The sequence below is a fragment of the Trichomycterus rosablanca genome, chromosome 5 (genome assembly GCF_030014385.1).
Source record: "Trichomycterus rosablanca isolate fTriRos1 chromosome 5, fTriRos1.hap1, whole genome shotgun sequence".
Classification (NCBI taxonomy): Eukaryota; Metazoa; Chordata; class Actinopteri; order Siluriformes; family Trichomycteridae; genus Trichomycterus; species Trichomycterus rosablanca.
The window spans coordinates 39,397,889-39,413,232 of NC_085992.1; the positions used below are offsets into that span (position 1 = coordinate 39,397,889).

Consider the following 15,344-nt stretch of genomic DNA (forward strand, 5'->3'; position numbering starts at 1 on the left):
CAATAACACTAAGAAATCAATTTACATTTTCCATTCACAGCATTTTGTTTTATTCATGTGACCAAATACAATCCAAGCAGTTAAGGGATAAATGCTTTGCTCAATGGCCCAACAACAATAACCTGGCAGTGGGTGCTTGAAACAATCACCTTTCGATTACTAGACCACTACCTTAACCGTTGTGCTACCACTATAAATGGTATAGGCTGTATATTTCAAACTCTAATTTATTTTGAATGTTTAGTTTAGAATCCATAAAAACCTTAAGTACAAGTGTTCTTCAAAAAGTTTCCACACTTTTAAAAACTCTATTTATTAAGAATTCACATCACTTTTTTACATTGACACCTTCCTTTGCGATGCATTTTTCCAAATGTTGTATCATTTTAATGCCATCAGCAATAAATGTCTTTGGTTGAGTGCATAGCCACTGATGCACCACTGCTTTCACATCGTCATCACATAAAAATCTTCTTCTCCTTAAAGCTTCTTTGAGCGTCCAAAAAGGTGGAAATCAGATGGCGCTAAATCCAGACTGTCGCTCTCTCTCAGTCTCTCAGAAACGACCAATTACTACTCCTCCCCTCCGCCCTCACTGTTTCCAATGAAAATATAAAAGTGCGGAAACTTTTTGAAGATCCCTTGTATTTTGTTTATCCTGAACCCAGCAAAAATGGAGCATACATATTTGTTGTTCATTAGTATAAACTTATTAGTTTTAGTGAATATTGTAAACACATATAAAGGACACAGTGGTAAACCTACTTTGCAAAGCTTGTACAGTGGGCATATATGCGTAGCTTGTCTCGGATTACTCTCCCAGGACGGGGCTTTCTCTGGAGAGTGGCGATGTGAACTGCCAACACCCTGGGACCCACGAGATGTTTAAAAAGCAGAGACAACCAGTAATCCTGCAACAACAAAACACAAATGAACCTGTTACAAAAATGATCGACCGGCTTGTTTGTACTGAGGCATTTGCTTGCAGGAGGCTAGCTATTCAGTTAAATGCTGAAGGAATATTGGTGTGGTAAGGGTGGCATGTTTGCCGGAAATTAAAGATGAAAAGTGTTCCGAAAATAGAGAATCCCAGCTGTAAAGTGCCTTTCTCTTATTAGCCTTGTCTGCTGGAGGGACTGACGGAGATGTGTGTGTGTGATCTTTCATCTTGTGGTTAAACAAGCCCACCCATGCCTAAGCATTTTATTAAAAGAGACATTTTCTTGGACAGCCATTTAGAGTTATATACTAAAGATATTGTTGGGGAGCTTTTTATTTTATAGGCATAGAAAAAAACAAAGAAGAGGAGCATCTCTCTTTTGTCTAGAACAAAATGTTTGACTGGATTCCGGTTCATGTCATGTCATGTCAAGAGGGGGCGGATATGCACTATTAAGTGTACTAAATATTTAACACTGAAAACAAAAGATCAAAGAACATGTTCACACTTAATTTGACAATGTTTGATTTATTACTGCTACTACTACGACTACTGCTACTACTACTACAACTACTACTACTAATAATAATAATAGAATACTAAAATTGTAATTTATTTTTATGCTTACAAAAAGCAAACAAAATTAATTGGGAATTTATTATTGGTGGCCTACTGGGTAAAGACTCAGGTTTGATGACAGTGGGGGAGGTGGGCGCTGATGTCCTATGAAAGCCTTCATGACTTTGTTACCTGCTCGCTCTCCCTTTTAGTTATGCTGTAATAATTAGGGGTGCCGAAGTCTAAAGCTACTCTCTGCAAAACTGACATTTTACTCTTAATGATTTGACATTTTAACTACATCTTCTGTTGTTTTACTCCGAGGTTAAAGACTGCACGTCGAGACTGCTGTGCCAACAATGCTGCTCCTGCTAGATGTGACGGGAACCTGGCTTGTTTGCACCAAAAATGTCAAGAACTCGCTACAGACTTTATCACAGACAAATAATGAAAAACTCATTTGTTTTTTGCTAGTTATAACTTTTTTTTTTTTTTTTTTTTTCCCTTTTCCCCCCACTTTAGCGCATCCAATCATCCTCAATCATCCTCTCACTAATGCTGGTCCCTGCTCCTGATTGGGGAGGACGAGGCTGCTCCACGCCCCCTCCGACACGTGCACAGCAATCGAACATCTTATCACCTATACTTGACGAGTGCAGTGCAGTACAGCGCTGTGTACGGAGAGCCACCACCTCTACTGCACTCCTTTCCCATCTCCGTGCAGGCGCCACCAACCAGCCAGCAGAGGTCGTAATCGCACTAGTCTGAGAGAGAGTCCCCATCCGCCTTAAACCCACCCCTATCTAAACAACAGGCCAATCGTTGTTCATGTGGCCGCTCAGCCTCAGCTGGCAGGCAGAGCCAAAATTCGATACGATGTATTTAAGATCTCAGCTCTGGTGAACAGTGTGTGCTTTACCGCTGCGCCACCTGAGAGGCAGTTATAACTTTTAGCTTAATTTAATTTTGTGTTTGTATGATTTGTGTAAATCCTATTTATTCAAATTATCCTCCAGGCCACCCAAGGAGGATGGGTCCCTGCTGAGTCTGGTTCCTCTCAAGGTTTCTTCCTGTATTTTTAAGGGAGTTTTTCCTTGCCACTGTTGCCCTCGGCTTGCTCAACAGGGGTTTTAGATCTCTAGGTCCTGGATTCTGTAAAGTTGCTTTGAGACGATGTTCATTGTAAAAAGCACTATACAACTAAAATTGACTTGACTTGACTAAAGATCTGGACTTTAAATCTCTTCAGTTAGAAGGTTGTGGATTCAAATCCCACCTCTGCTGTGCAACCACTGGCTCTTAATGCTCTTGGTTCCAGCCATAGAATGTCTGACCCTGCACTTTGACCCCAGCTTTAAAACAAGCTTGGATATGTGGATAAATTGAATTTCATTGACAAATAAAGGCGTTCCATCTGCCCTAGATTATTATTCATTCAGCTGTTTTTACTAGCTGCTTCATAGCTGCTGATGATACCCAGAAACACCAGACAGAAATACTCCCTAAACATGGGGCTTATCCATTGCAAAGCAACACACAGTCACTTATCTACTCAAACTTGAACTAATTAATGAATTCCTGAACATATACTGTATATATTCACATTTATTCTGTTACTGAGAAACAATTTCAATGACAAAGATTAAACAGTCACAATATTTACAATTATAAAACATTACTGCTATTAATAAGTGGATGCACATTTGGATATTATTGGCAAACATGATGAAAGTGCTGCTAAAACAACCAAATATTTCAGTAAAGATTAGCGTGCAGTATTTGATTATGATTATAAATCTTAACAAATATTAATGATATACAATGAACAACACGCTGTTTGTTAGTATTTTGTAGCTACAGCAATTTAAGATACATTTTTCTTATTAGTTTCCAAATTCATCACCTAACTGAACGGATTCGGAACAGCATATGTGACTCAGGAAGTTCCCATGCAATCCTGCATGTGGAAACATTTAAAGTCTTCTTTTTCAGGGAAATGTTAACTTAATTTGCTCCGGCAGCAAGTAATATATAGGATCTGCTGTGGTAAGAAGGAGAAGTGTTAGTCGCAGTGGTGGGACTGTCTCATTGAACTGTGTATTATTAAAAAGACTAAACATAAAATTTCTACATAAAATAAAATGTCTAAACAAAGTCTGGTAAAAGTTTCCTAATTGTATACAGTATGTATGCATGATTAAATCAGTTATTATTATAATATATAAGTAGTTAAAATTCAGGTCAAATGGTAGATGATTTTTCTATAAAACAGACATCTGCATATGCTGTAACAAATACAGGTAGCTACACTTGTCTGCCAGTGTTCAGCAGGAGGGCAGAAGGCATATTGGTCAGCGTTTCTCAATTCTGTGGTACTAATAAACCTGAGGAATGCCAACAGCCTCACCCACAGATAGGCATCTAAAGTATTTGCATGCAGTAATCAAAATATTAACTATTTCCAAATTTCCAAAATCGTAAGTCAAATGTTTGCAACGATTTGAAAACGGGGAAAAAATAATGAAGGAACATACTTATTTGCTCAAATTATAATAATAATAATAAAAATTAATAATAATAATAATAATAATAATAATAATAATAATAATAATAATAATAATTATTATTATTATTATTATTAATAGTAATGATACTAAAAATTGTAATAATACTAAAAACAATAGTATAATACTACTACTACTACTACTAATAATAATAATAATAATAATAATAATAATAATAATAATACTAATAATACTACTACTACTAATAATAATAATAATAATAACAATAATAATAATAATAAAAAAAAAAGAAATAATACTAAAAATAATAATAATAAGAAGAAGAAGTGGGTTTGACCCCCAGGTGGGGCGGTCCAGGTCCTTTCTGTGTGGAGTTTGCATATTCTCCCCGTGTCTGCATGGGTTTCCATGCAGAGCTTCGGTTTCCTCCCACAGTCAAACATGCAAGTGAGGTGAATTGGAGATACAAAATTGTCCATGACTGTGAACTGATGAATCTTGTGTAATGAGTAACTACCTTTTCTGTCATGAATGTAACCAAAACATGACGTTAAACTCCTAATAAATAAATAAATAAATAAATAAATAAATAAATAAGAAGAAAAAGAAGATTATTGTGTGTTTTCTAATAAATATGACTAAATCGGCTTGGTCAAAAACATACATATAGCACATCTATAATTCATTTGTATGTTTCCTAGCTCTTTTTACCTAGATTAGTAAGATTCTGGCACAACTGGATAAATTCAACCAAATAAATTTGCTGATTTTACTGCACAGACTTGTTTTTCAATACAGCTTACAGATTTTTGACATAAAAGCTTAATTTAGCCTGATTTAGCCATTCCCAAACAAGTTAAAGTGTTTATTTGGGGTCACTGGGCCATTGGAACACTTATTTGTGTCCTACGTTTCTTCCTTATTTATTATTCCAGTCCTAGTTTTACTGGCAACAAAACTGCCCCATGCCATACTACTATCTTCATCATGCTTCACAGTAGAAACATTGCCGTTGGGACTAAATGTAACTAACCTAATCTTTTATCTTAGCATAAAACCCTCTTCTAGAAGGTTTTGCTTCCTTCACATGGTCAACAGGTGCTAATCTGGAGCGTGGGCTTTACTCTTGCATAACAGGCTTTACGCCAATGGCATGTAAAGCTTGTTCTACTGTAAACAATGACATCTGTGTTTCAGCAGCTACTAATTTTGTGTTTTACCTTTTTTCTATCATATCTAATCATCTGCATGAGTTTTTTCTCTGTATAAGGTGGGTTTTCTTTATGACATTAGCAAACAATGCACTGCATGTCTGTTTGCACAGATGATTTGAGACCTGAAGTTTTTTCAGACTCACATTTTTGAATGTTTATAATCTGCTTCTTGCTACAGGTAGTAATTACAAATGTGAAATTAGGAAACCATGCCACAAAGTTAAAAAACAATACTGCACTTTATATATCACTAAATGAATAATCTAAGCATCTATATTATTCTTTGTTTTTCGTATTTTTGGTATATTACAAAACAACAACAACAATAAAGTAATAAAGTTTATTTTAATAAGGTAATAAAGTTTATTTTTTTGGTAAATGTGTTCCAATCATTCACACACATAAAGAGAAAAGTTGTGTATAAAACATTGACTTTTAATGCAAGTATGACAACCAGTTTTAATGTATTTTAAAATAATTTTTCTGTAGAAGCTCAAAACATCCAGAACTTGGGATGAATGTTCAAAACAGGAATGTCTTTGCAGCGCTACAGCTGTAATTAATTTAATTCAGTCTTACATAAATTACTCAATACTAGTACTAGAGTAAAAACAGTGATACCTTTCAGAGATAAATGTCAAGTACAAGTTGAGTGAACTGTGTCCTGTGCAGCCACTCTGACAAAATTTGGGAAGTGTTTCAAACTGCATTCTTCTTGGTGCTTACAAACAATACCAGAAATTATATAATTATTGCATATTATTAAGAAGGGTATTGTGCAGTCTGGAACACTGCATCTTACTGTTCCTCTTCTTTATGCACAGTAATATGCAACTTTTAAACTTTTCATTATAGTAAATTACAATTCAGATAATTATTCATTTATTAATTTAAAGTAATGAATTTGTTTGTGAAAGGTAATTTATGTAAAAGTTGACACGTGTTTAAAATGTATTTAAGTACTTATTTATTTAATGTATTTATTTGATGTATGGAAAATGTATTTAGGCACATTAATAACATTAGAGGTTAAATAGAGGTTTATTATTTTACTTATACTTGACATCACACCAGTTCCCCAAATTTACAAAGCAAACTGCATATACATAACATTATGCCCTACTTCATAATGTATGAAAAAAAAATCAGTTCAAGTCAAGTCAATGCCATACCAATTCTAGTCTGTATGCATCCAGGTGAAGCACTTAGATGAGAAGGCCAACTTACAATCAACGCTCCAGTTTATACCTAAGGTGTAACGACTTGTTGTAAGCCACTAGAGTTCCTCTACACCAAACTTGTAAAACCATGTCTTTATAAAAAAGGAAGAACCTTCCTTAAACTGTTGCCACAAAGTTAAAAGTCTATTCATACACCTTTTAGCAATGGATGTGGCTGAAACACATGGAGTCAATAATTATGAGGGACGTTTCCATACTTTCATTCTTACTGTATTCAATACAAATGTACATACAAATCAAGGTAAATGTACATCTGAGTATCTCACTGTCTTTAAAAGACGATCACCTCTTTACTAAGCACTTAAGCTGAGAACTAACACTAACACTTGTTCAAAGTAAAAAAACTTTGGTTCTAGCAGAGTTTCAGCAGATTTGTGTTCATGGACTTTTGTCTACTTAAACTAGAGTAGTAAATGCCAAAAATGTAAAATGTAAATGTAATACCACTGTGATAAGGCTACATTTAAAAAAAATAAAAATTCAATGCTAAAACAAAAATAATAGGCTGAGTGACTGAGGGGAAGGTGGGAATGTTCTAGAAATTAGATGTAGAAGGACGTGAAGGTTTTGGGCCAACCCTGCAGAATTGACTGAGACATTAAAGAGATGGCATCTGGACATAAATTTCCAAACTGGCCGACAGGTTGGGCCTGTTGTGAATTCTCACAGTCAGAAGTCTGGCAGTTGACAAAGACACCCAGCTATGTTTAAAGCATTGTGATCGCAGCAGGGGGTGACTTATTGCCAGGAATGACCAAAGATAGATTAAACCAAGAGCAGGAGAAATGGCTCTCAAAACCAAGAAAAATTAAGAACATTTGCTAAAAACAATGATGAACAATGATATAAAGATGATCTTGTATGAATGTATTATCAATGATTAAGTGTATTGGACGAGGCTGGAATAATGTTACATGTCTTCTTGTAAAAAAAAACTCTATATACATATATACACCGATTAACCATAACATTAAAACCACCTCCTTGTTTCTACACTCACTGTCCATTTTATCAGCTCCACTTACCATATAGAAGCACTTTGTAGTTCTACAATTACTGACTGTAGTCCATCTATTTCTCTACATACTTTGTTAGCCCCCTTTCATGCTGTTCTTCAATGATCAGGATCAACACAGAGCAGGTATTATTTAGGTGGTGGATCATTCTCAGCACTGCAGTTACAATTACATGGTGCTGGTGTATTAGTGTGTGTTATGCTTGTATTAGTAGATCAGACACAGCAGTGCTGCTGGAGTTTTTAAATACCGTGTCCACTCACTGTCCACTCTGTTAGACACTCCTACCTAGCTGGTCCACCTTGTAGATGTAAAGTCAGAGACGATTGCTCATCTATTGCTGCTGTTTGAGTTGGTCATCTTCTAGACTTTCATCAGTGGTCACAGGACGCTTCTTTTTGTTCTTGGCACATGTCTGACCATGCAAACTATTGTTTTTTAAGCATAAGGTAACTTATCAGCTTTACTTGACCTCCTGTGACACACTGCAGTTTTTATACAGACATGGTTTGATGAGTTTGGTGTGGAGAAACTTTAGTGGCCTGCACGAAGACCCGACTTCAACCCCACTGACCACTAGTGGAATGAATTTAAAGACTAATTTCTAGCCAGGCATTCTAGCCTTCTCATTTAACATCAGCGCCAGGTATTAAAAACACTTAATAGGCACAAACTCCCAGAGACACAATTCTATTTTTTTCTGGAAAGCTTTTCCAGCAAGGTAGAAGCTTTTATAGCCATAAAGGTGTTGCCAACTCAATATTATTGCCCACAGTTTTGGAATAGGATGTCCAAAAGGAGAGTGTGGTGGAAAAACTCTTGATGAAATACTCCACGACTGGATTGTGAGTAGAAAAGTTTTAATCTTGTCTCACACAGATGATCTGTGGATGCGATAACCATAATAATAACAAACATCCTTATATATCTTGTTGGTGACCTGTAGGACAGTGGAAGATTCCACAGTTAACATAGGAACTGGTCTATATCAGCTAGAACTGGGTTTTGGATGTCATACAATGCAATTGACGCACTTTTTATCATGTACACATGAAGTAACATTCTATTGTAGCAGTATTCTTGGAATATGACTACTGGCAAAATGCCCTAAGCATACAGTAGACCCTTGTGTTACGAACGGTTTACCATAAGAACCTTTTGGGTTACGAACAATCTTTTTCAACTTAACGTACGAACAAATTTCGGATTACAAACCAAAATTCGCGAAACACGTGACGTCACGAACAAGTTCACTCCGAGTGTCTCTCTCTCTCTCTCTCTCTCTCTCTCTCTCTCTCTCTCTATATATATATATATATATATATATATATATATATAGATATACTGTATATATATATATATAGAGAGAGAGAGAGTGAGAGGAGAGTGGATGGTGTTTTTTCGGTGTTTTCTATATATTTTGTACAATTCAGTATTAAAATGGCCTCAAAGAATGTGCAGAAAAATAGTAGTGTTGAGAAAATAAAAAAATCTATTACATTTGTTGTGTTGTATAATTACTCCTGCCAGTAGCTGTCACTGTGTATCAGACAGAGGAGACAGTGAGTGAGAGAGAAGAAGTAAGTCACTGAGTAAAGTATTCTTTCTTTCGTGCAATTACAAAATACAACACTTAAAATAAAGAATGAAATAATAGAGAAATATGAGAGCTATTGTTGTTTCTGGTAGATACGTACATTTTATAAAAAAAGAAGGAAATGTATTATGGTGTACGGTACAGCACAAATGAAATGTGATGTGAAATGTGATGTGTGTTTTTAATGTACAGTACTACTGTGTATTGTTGTTTATTATTGTTTATTACAGGAATGTCTATTCTATAATTTAAGATTTAAGGGAAATATACTTGTATTTATAACAAAAAAGAGCATTTAAGACATTAGAAAGGTTAGGTAAGGGGGTGGTTTGGGAGGTCTGGCACGGATTCATTCTATTTACATTATTTCTTATGGGAAAAATAGGTTTAACTAACGAACATTTTGACTTAAGAACAGCCCTTCGGAACCAATTAAGTCAAGGGTCTACTGTATCTACATTTTCTAACTAGTAATTAATCATGTATTAATACTTAATTAATACGTAAATTATCATTTTTCTATCACATTAGATAAAAAAATGTGTTTAAATCAAATGCTACAGATTACATTACAATGAACCTATTTCTTTGCCTGGCCATGTACCTTCTCTTCGAGTATTTATGTTGAACAGATTTAATGAAATACTTTAAATGCTGCTGAAAATGTCATTTTACTAAAACTGACTTTTACCTTTTTCCTCTGATATGCAGCAGAAGTTATAATAAATACTAAGCACTCAAATGTTCCTAACTCGGATCTCAAAATCCTTATCACTCCCTATTTTTCCTCAAAATATCTTTGAGGCTTTATGCTCTAGTGAAAACAGAAACAACATGAAAGGCCTTCCTTACCATTTCAGAACTGTTCAAACATCTATATAAAACAGTTGAGTGATGAAGAAAAGGAAAGCCATCATAAAAGAACTAGGACTTTGCCCTTGGCATTGTACTTGTGGCACTACAATTCTCTAAACCTTATAAGCTGCTTTATTGCCAAAGCACTGTAGGAGTTCCCAAATAAAATTGAATTTTATTTGAAGTATTCTGTTTACCCTGTCCAAGAGGCTCACCCACAGACAGTTTGCAAGGCTGAGGTACATAGTACCTTGGATAGAGCCATACTGACCAGACCATAAAGAGCTGCATGTGGTTGTAGCGGTGACCTGCAGAGTAGCCTAGGCTCAGGTTTCTTGTCTGTTAGTATCTAGCAGGTCCAAACTCAAAGTGAAGCACACATGTTTGAGGAACAGTGGAGGGGGCCAGGTGACACTGTCCTGAAGTATTTGACACAGGGTTAGGGTTTCAGTGCACCTCACATCAGCTGCCCACTATTCAACACCATTAAACACCTTTCATCTTGGCTAATAGGTCCCACGGGAAACGGCTGTGAAGTGCCCAGGTATCAGACTGAATAGAACTGTCTCACACACTCGGTAGATCATGTGACTAAAAGGGTTTCATCAGAATAAGAGTAAAGCTTTAGGTCCTTCAACTATTGGACACATTTTGCTTCTAACATTTTTCCTTATGCTACAGACATACACCAATCATGCTTTGTTAGCCCTCTTTCATCCTGTTCCACCATAGAGTAGGTATTATTTGGGTGTTGGATCATTATCAGCACTGCAGTGACACTGACATGGTGGTGGTGTGTTAGTGTGTGTTGTGCTGGTATGAGTGGATCAGACACAGCAGCGCTGCTGGAGTTTTTAAATACCATGTCCACTCATTGTCCACTCTATTAGACTACCTAGTTGGTCCACCTTGTAGACGTAAAGTCAGAGACGATCACTCATCTATTGCTGCTGTTTGAGTTGGTCATCTTCTAGACTTTCATCAGTGGTCACAGAACGCTGCCCACAAAGCGCTGTTGGCTGGATGTTTTCGGTTGGTGAACTATTCTCAGTCCAGCAGTGAAAGTGAGGTGTTTAAAAACCCCTTTGCTGTGTCTTATCCACTCATACCAGCACAACACACACTAACACACCATCACCATGTCAGTGTCACTGCAGTGCTGAGACTGATCCACCACCCAAATAATACCTACTCTGTAGTGGAACAGGATGACAGGGGGCTAACAAAGCATGCAGAGAAACAGATAGACTACAATCAGTAATTGTAGAACTACAAAGTGCTTCTATATGGTACATGGAGCTGATAAAATGGACAGTGAGTGTAAAAACAAGGAGGTGGTTTTAATGTTATATGGCTGATCAGTGTAAGTATACATACAGTATGTGTTCAGATAATTTGGTGTGCCACTTTTAATAAAAAAAAATCTGTGGACCTCACTATCAAACTGTGGTTATATGAAGCTTTGAGTGTTGTTAGGTCCACAGAGGCCTTGAAAATATTATTTGGAACATTTTAATACAAGGGTGATATTGCTGTTGGATGACATCACATGTTGTACAAATTATGCTGTTTATATTTGTTTACTTATTTATAACTTAAGTTCAATATCATGTTTTATTTAACGATCTAAAATCATTCAGTGTGACAAGTTTTGTTTTTTTATCTTAAACTACTGTATATAACTCAACCTGTTACAGAGGTATCAAACAGTGTAAAAAATTTTTAAAACAGTAACATATGGAAATTGGTCAGACAACATCATAACGTAAAGTGTAATAATTTGAGTTATATTAAACTTACAGGTAAAGGATTGAATTGCTGATCCACTAGATGGCTGTAACCGTAGTCAAAAAACGAATGTCGAAGCACAACATCAATTCCTTGCATTGCAGAAATTCCGAGAGTATTTAGCCACCTAGTAAATATAAAAATAAATCAATGCTCACACAAACAATAATTATATAAATTGTTGACAAAATAGAGTTAAAGAAATCTTAAACATTTACAGTGTTTACATCTGTAGTTAGGACCATATTACTATCTGACCGGTAAATTCATCCATTTGTCTCATGGCAGGGAATATAAATCCACCCACTATAGTCCTAAATGTACTATAAATAACAGAAGCTCTAATGAGCGCTAATGTGCCACACATTAGGTCTGTTTAAGAAAAAACAAAGAGCTCTCTTTTCTCACAAGTCCAGGCACTAATTGTAAATGCTGCAAACTGTTTCTACATTTATTTGGAAGCTACTGCTCGGTCTGTAAATCTTCAGCATGAATCAGTTCCTGGAATCGACTCCCATTGATCGTTTCTCTTGCTATCTGTCTTTTTTTTTTTTTTTTTTAGCTTAGCCTTGGGAGAAAAGCATCAGGACTTTAAACATGTGTAAATGGGTTGGTGGACTGAGTAGCTAGCCTGCTGGTCATAGTCACAATTTCACCTAGTGCATGAATCAGTTCATCTAATATAATTCCACCAGTATTACTAATGCCTAAATTGGATGATCAAATAATACTTACAAGAATCCAGCAGCAAAAGTGTCTGACAAATTGTTAAGACCTCCAGACCATGCAGGTCCAACTCCACCTAACCACACCCTCTTCTCCGGAGCATGCATCTTTACAATCTGCACACAAGACAAACACATCCATAATAACTTCAAGAGCAAGATACAAATACAGAAGTCTTTATATTGTTTATATAATGATTGTATTAAAAGAAATATAAACATGATTGTAATAAAGAAATATAAAAATAATTTTAAGAAAGAAAATGAAATAGCTTACAGTACACAATAGAGAGTAGCTTGACATGTACATTTTTGACATTTAGCAGACGTTCTTATCCAGAACGACTTACAGAAGTGCTTTCATAGTAAACAATTATCTGACACCAGGCAGTCAGTCATAAATTGGGGAATTATGGCAAATATATTTTAATTTAATGTTAGTATGAGTTAGCACTGTATTGTTCTTCATGTTGTAGAACTAGCTGGATTCCTTGATTTTTTTTTTTTACTGCTGCTACATAAGCACCAAGTGCTGAACCACAAACTCAAGGTGCAATAAGCATTTACTCTTTTGAAATACATAAATTGAGTAAAATCACCAATGAGGTCAAGAAAAAAAATATCTTTAGGACTTTTATGTGCAGTGTTTATCTTGCTATTGTATGTGATACAGGTCAAACTGCTGTCACATTCTGGTTTTAGCACATTGCAATAATGACATGTTAAGCTTAAAATTCAAAAATGGGAAAAATATGTTTTCTGTTTAATGTCTGACCAGAATTATCACCCTGTTTGGTGTACCTGAATATGCTGTATCAAAGAAATAAGACATACATGAGCTGTTTTTTTTTTTATTATGACTGGTGTCCCTACACAAGCCCTTAGGACAAACCAAAGTCTACTCTCAAGAATCGGAACACATACTCATGGGTGCACCGAGTTGCAGAAAAAGGCAAGAGTCTTATATTGTATATTGCACATATTTGCAATTGGCCAGAAATAATTTGACAAATCTGTCTGAAAGAAGCTTTTAACCTAAATTACTATCATACTTGATGGTGAGTACTAATTCCTATTATACTGACCTAAAATAAACAAGTGATGCTTTCATTTAATTAATATTAATAAAAAAGCCAGTTTCTTTTGCATGTTGTTTATGAGGAACACACCAGATGTGAACCTGACACATGACACTTGAAAGCTGTAGTTTTAATAACTTTCTTTTCAGTTTTAAAACTTGGGTCTAATGTGGCACTGATACACACTGAGTAAGATGAAACTCCAGCTCAAAGCTTCTGTGCCTTCATTTTTGGTCCCCTAGCTATAGCCCACCATGACTACAGCTTATTAGAATGTTGCACCTGAGAGAGAGGGCACAGTGTGATAATTAAGGATCAAAACCTAACAAGATCAAGAGGGAGTTTATTGCCTTTAATCCCCAGACAGTAACAACCTAAGTCTTTGGTGTTAGCAAAGAACACTAATTAACCCTCAACCTACAACTTATTTTGCCAACACATTAGAAACAACTATCAGCAACAGGAAATATTTCCGTGCAATAGAATAACATTTTTCTTTGCAACTTCTAATTCGGAATCTTACCTTCAACACCTTGTTGATCTGGTCTGTTAAGGTGTCCAGAAGTCGTGTTTTCAAAAAGTCCTCCACCTTGGTCACGCGTCTATCAATGTAAAAACTAACCAGAACATAGTACAGCTCAACAAGACTCATATTAATCAGTTTGGGTAATGGTTATAAATGCTAGTAAAAAGATAGAAAGCAGGCAAAACAGTATGAGCACCTTAAGGCATCAGAATACAAGTATTTATAAGTCTTGTAATCCTCTATAGGTGCTTTGATTGATTATCGTGACTTCTCTGTGTCTTTTGACTGCACCCATTAAAAATCCACAATAAACAAGCTTTACATCAATATGGGCTTAAAGGCTGCCATGCAAGAAAGACACCCCTACTCAAATGTTGGTACCATAAAGCTTTACTGAGGGTACAGGGGTATCTTTTTAGCACTGCAGCTTCTAAACCCAAAATGATGCAAAGCTTGCTTTGATACCTTTGTTTCGGCAGCTCTTAATTCATGACAGACCTTATTTAGTTTTCATGATCACAACTGTTGGGACACATTTCCTCTCTGTGTAAATAGATAGATTGGGTTTTTCTTTCCTGACATTGGCAATACCTACAGATAACATTTAAGATCTGATTTTCCGACAGAGGTTTTATTTTTTGTAATGGTGTAATGGTTGTTGCTCAGTATAACGGGTGCAGTCAAACTAGCCTTATATTCAAGGGCACAAAAGCCATGCCACATATCAAGTTTAAGTACATTATAGAACTTTTTACACCAGCAAAAATCAGTTTTAGAAATCTTTCAAAATCCAAATAGTGCAAAATCCAGATAGTGCCTTCAAGACTTGGTTTAACATGCTTAGGAAGGAATTTGGCTGCACAGTGCTCTTATTCTAATACTACTGGCCACCTGTTGAATGAATTGGAATGGCAACTGTAAGCCATAACTTTCCATATAACAACAGCTACTACAGATATTACCTTACTTATAAGTAAAATTTTCCACAGACACACGTGAAAAAGAAATTCCTTGTACATCTGCTACTTGGCGAATAAAAAGATTCTGATTCTGATTCTGATTCTGATTCTGAAAAGCGTTTCAAGGAAATGGCTGCTATAGATAAATTGGCAACCCTATGACAAATCAGTATAAAGCCATATTGGTATAATATTGTGATAGTGAGGGGTTTTAAATTTGTATATGTGATCATCTGGTAAAGTGTTAAAAAAAGCGGTAAGCTACCACCATTCAAAAGTTTTGGAGAGCTGAAAGTCTGTGCTGACAATGAACCACACAAT

At 35.8% G+C, this 15,344-nt stretch overlaps 1 protein-coding gene across 1 annotated transcript in view; it reads right to left on the reverse strand.

Annotated features, from left to right (window-relative positions):
- hpse2 (heparanase 2) overlaps nucleotides 1–15,344 on the reverse strand; it is an 81,726-nt gene that overhangs the window by 13,403 nt on the left and 52,979 nt on the right. Inside the window, exons 7-10 of the mRNA XM_062995178.1 lie at nucleotides 14,062–14,155; nucleotides 12,470–12,576; nucleotides 11,747–11,861; nucleotides 766–911 (exon numbers count right to left, since the gene is read on the reverse strand). Coding sequence (XP_062851248.1) covers nucleotides 766–911; nucleotides 11,747–11,861; nucleotides 12,470–12,576; nucleotides 14,062–14,155 — 462 coding nt within the window. The remainder of the gene's footprint in view (nucleotides 1–765; nucleotides 912–11,746; nucleotides 11,862–12,469; nucleotides 12,577–14,061; nucleotides 14,156–15,344) is intronic.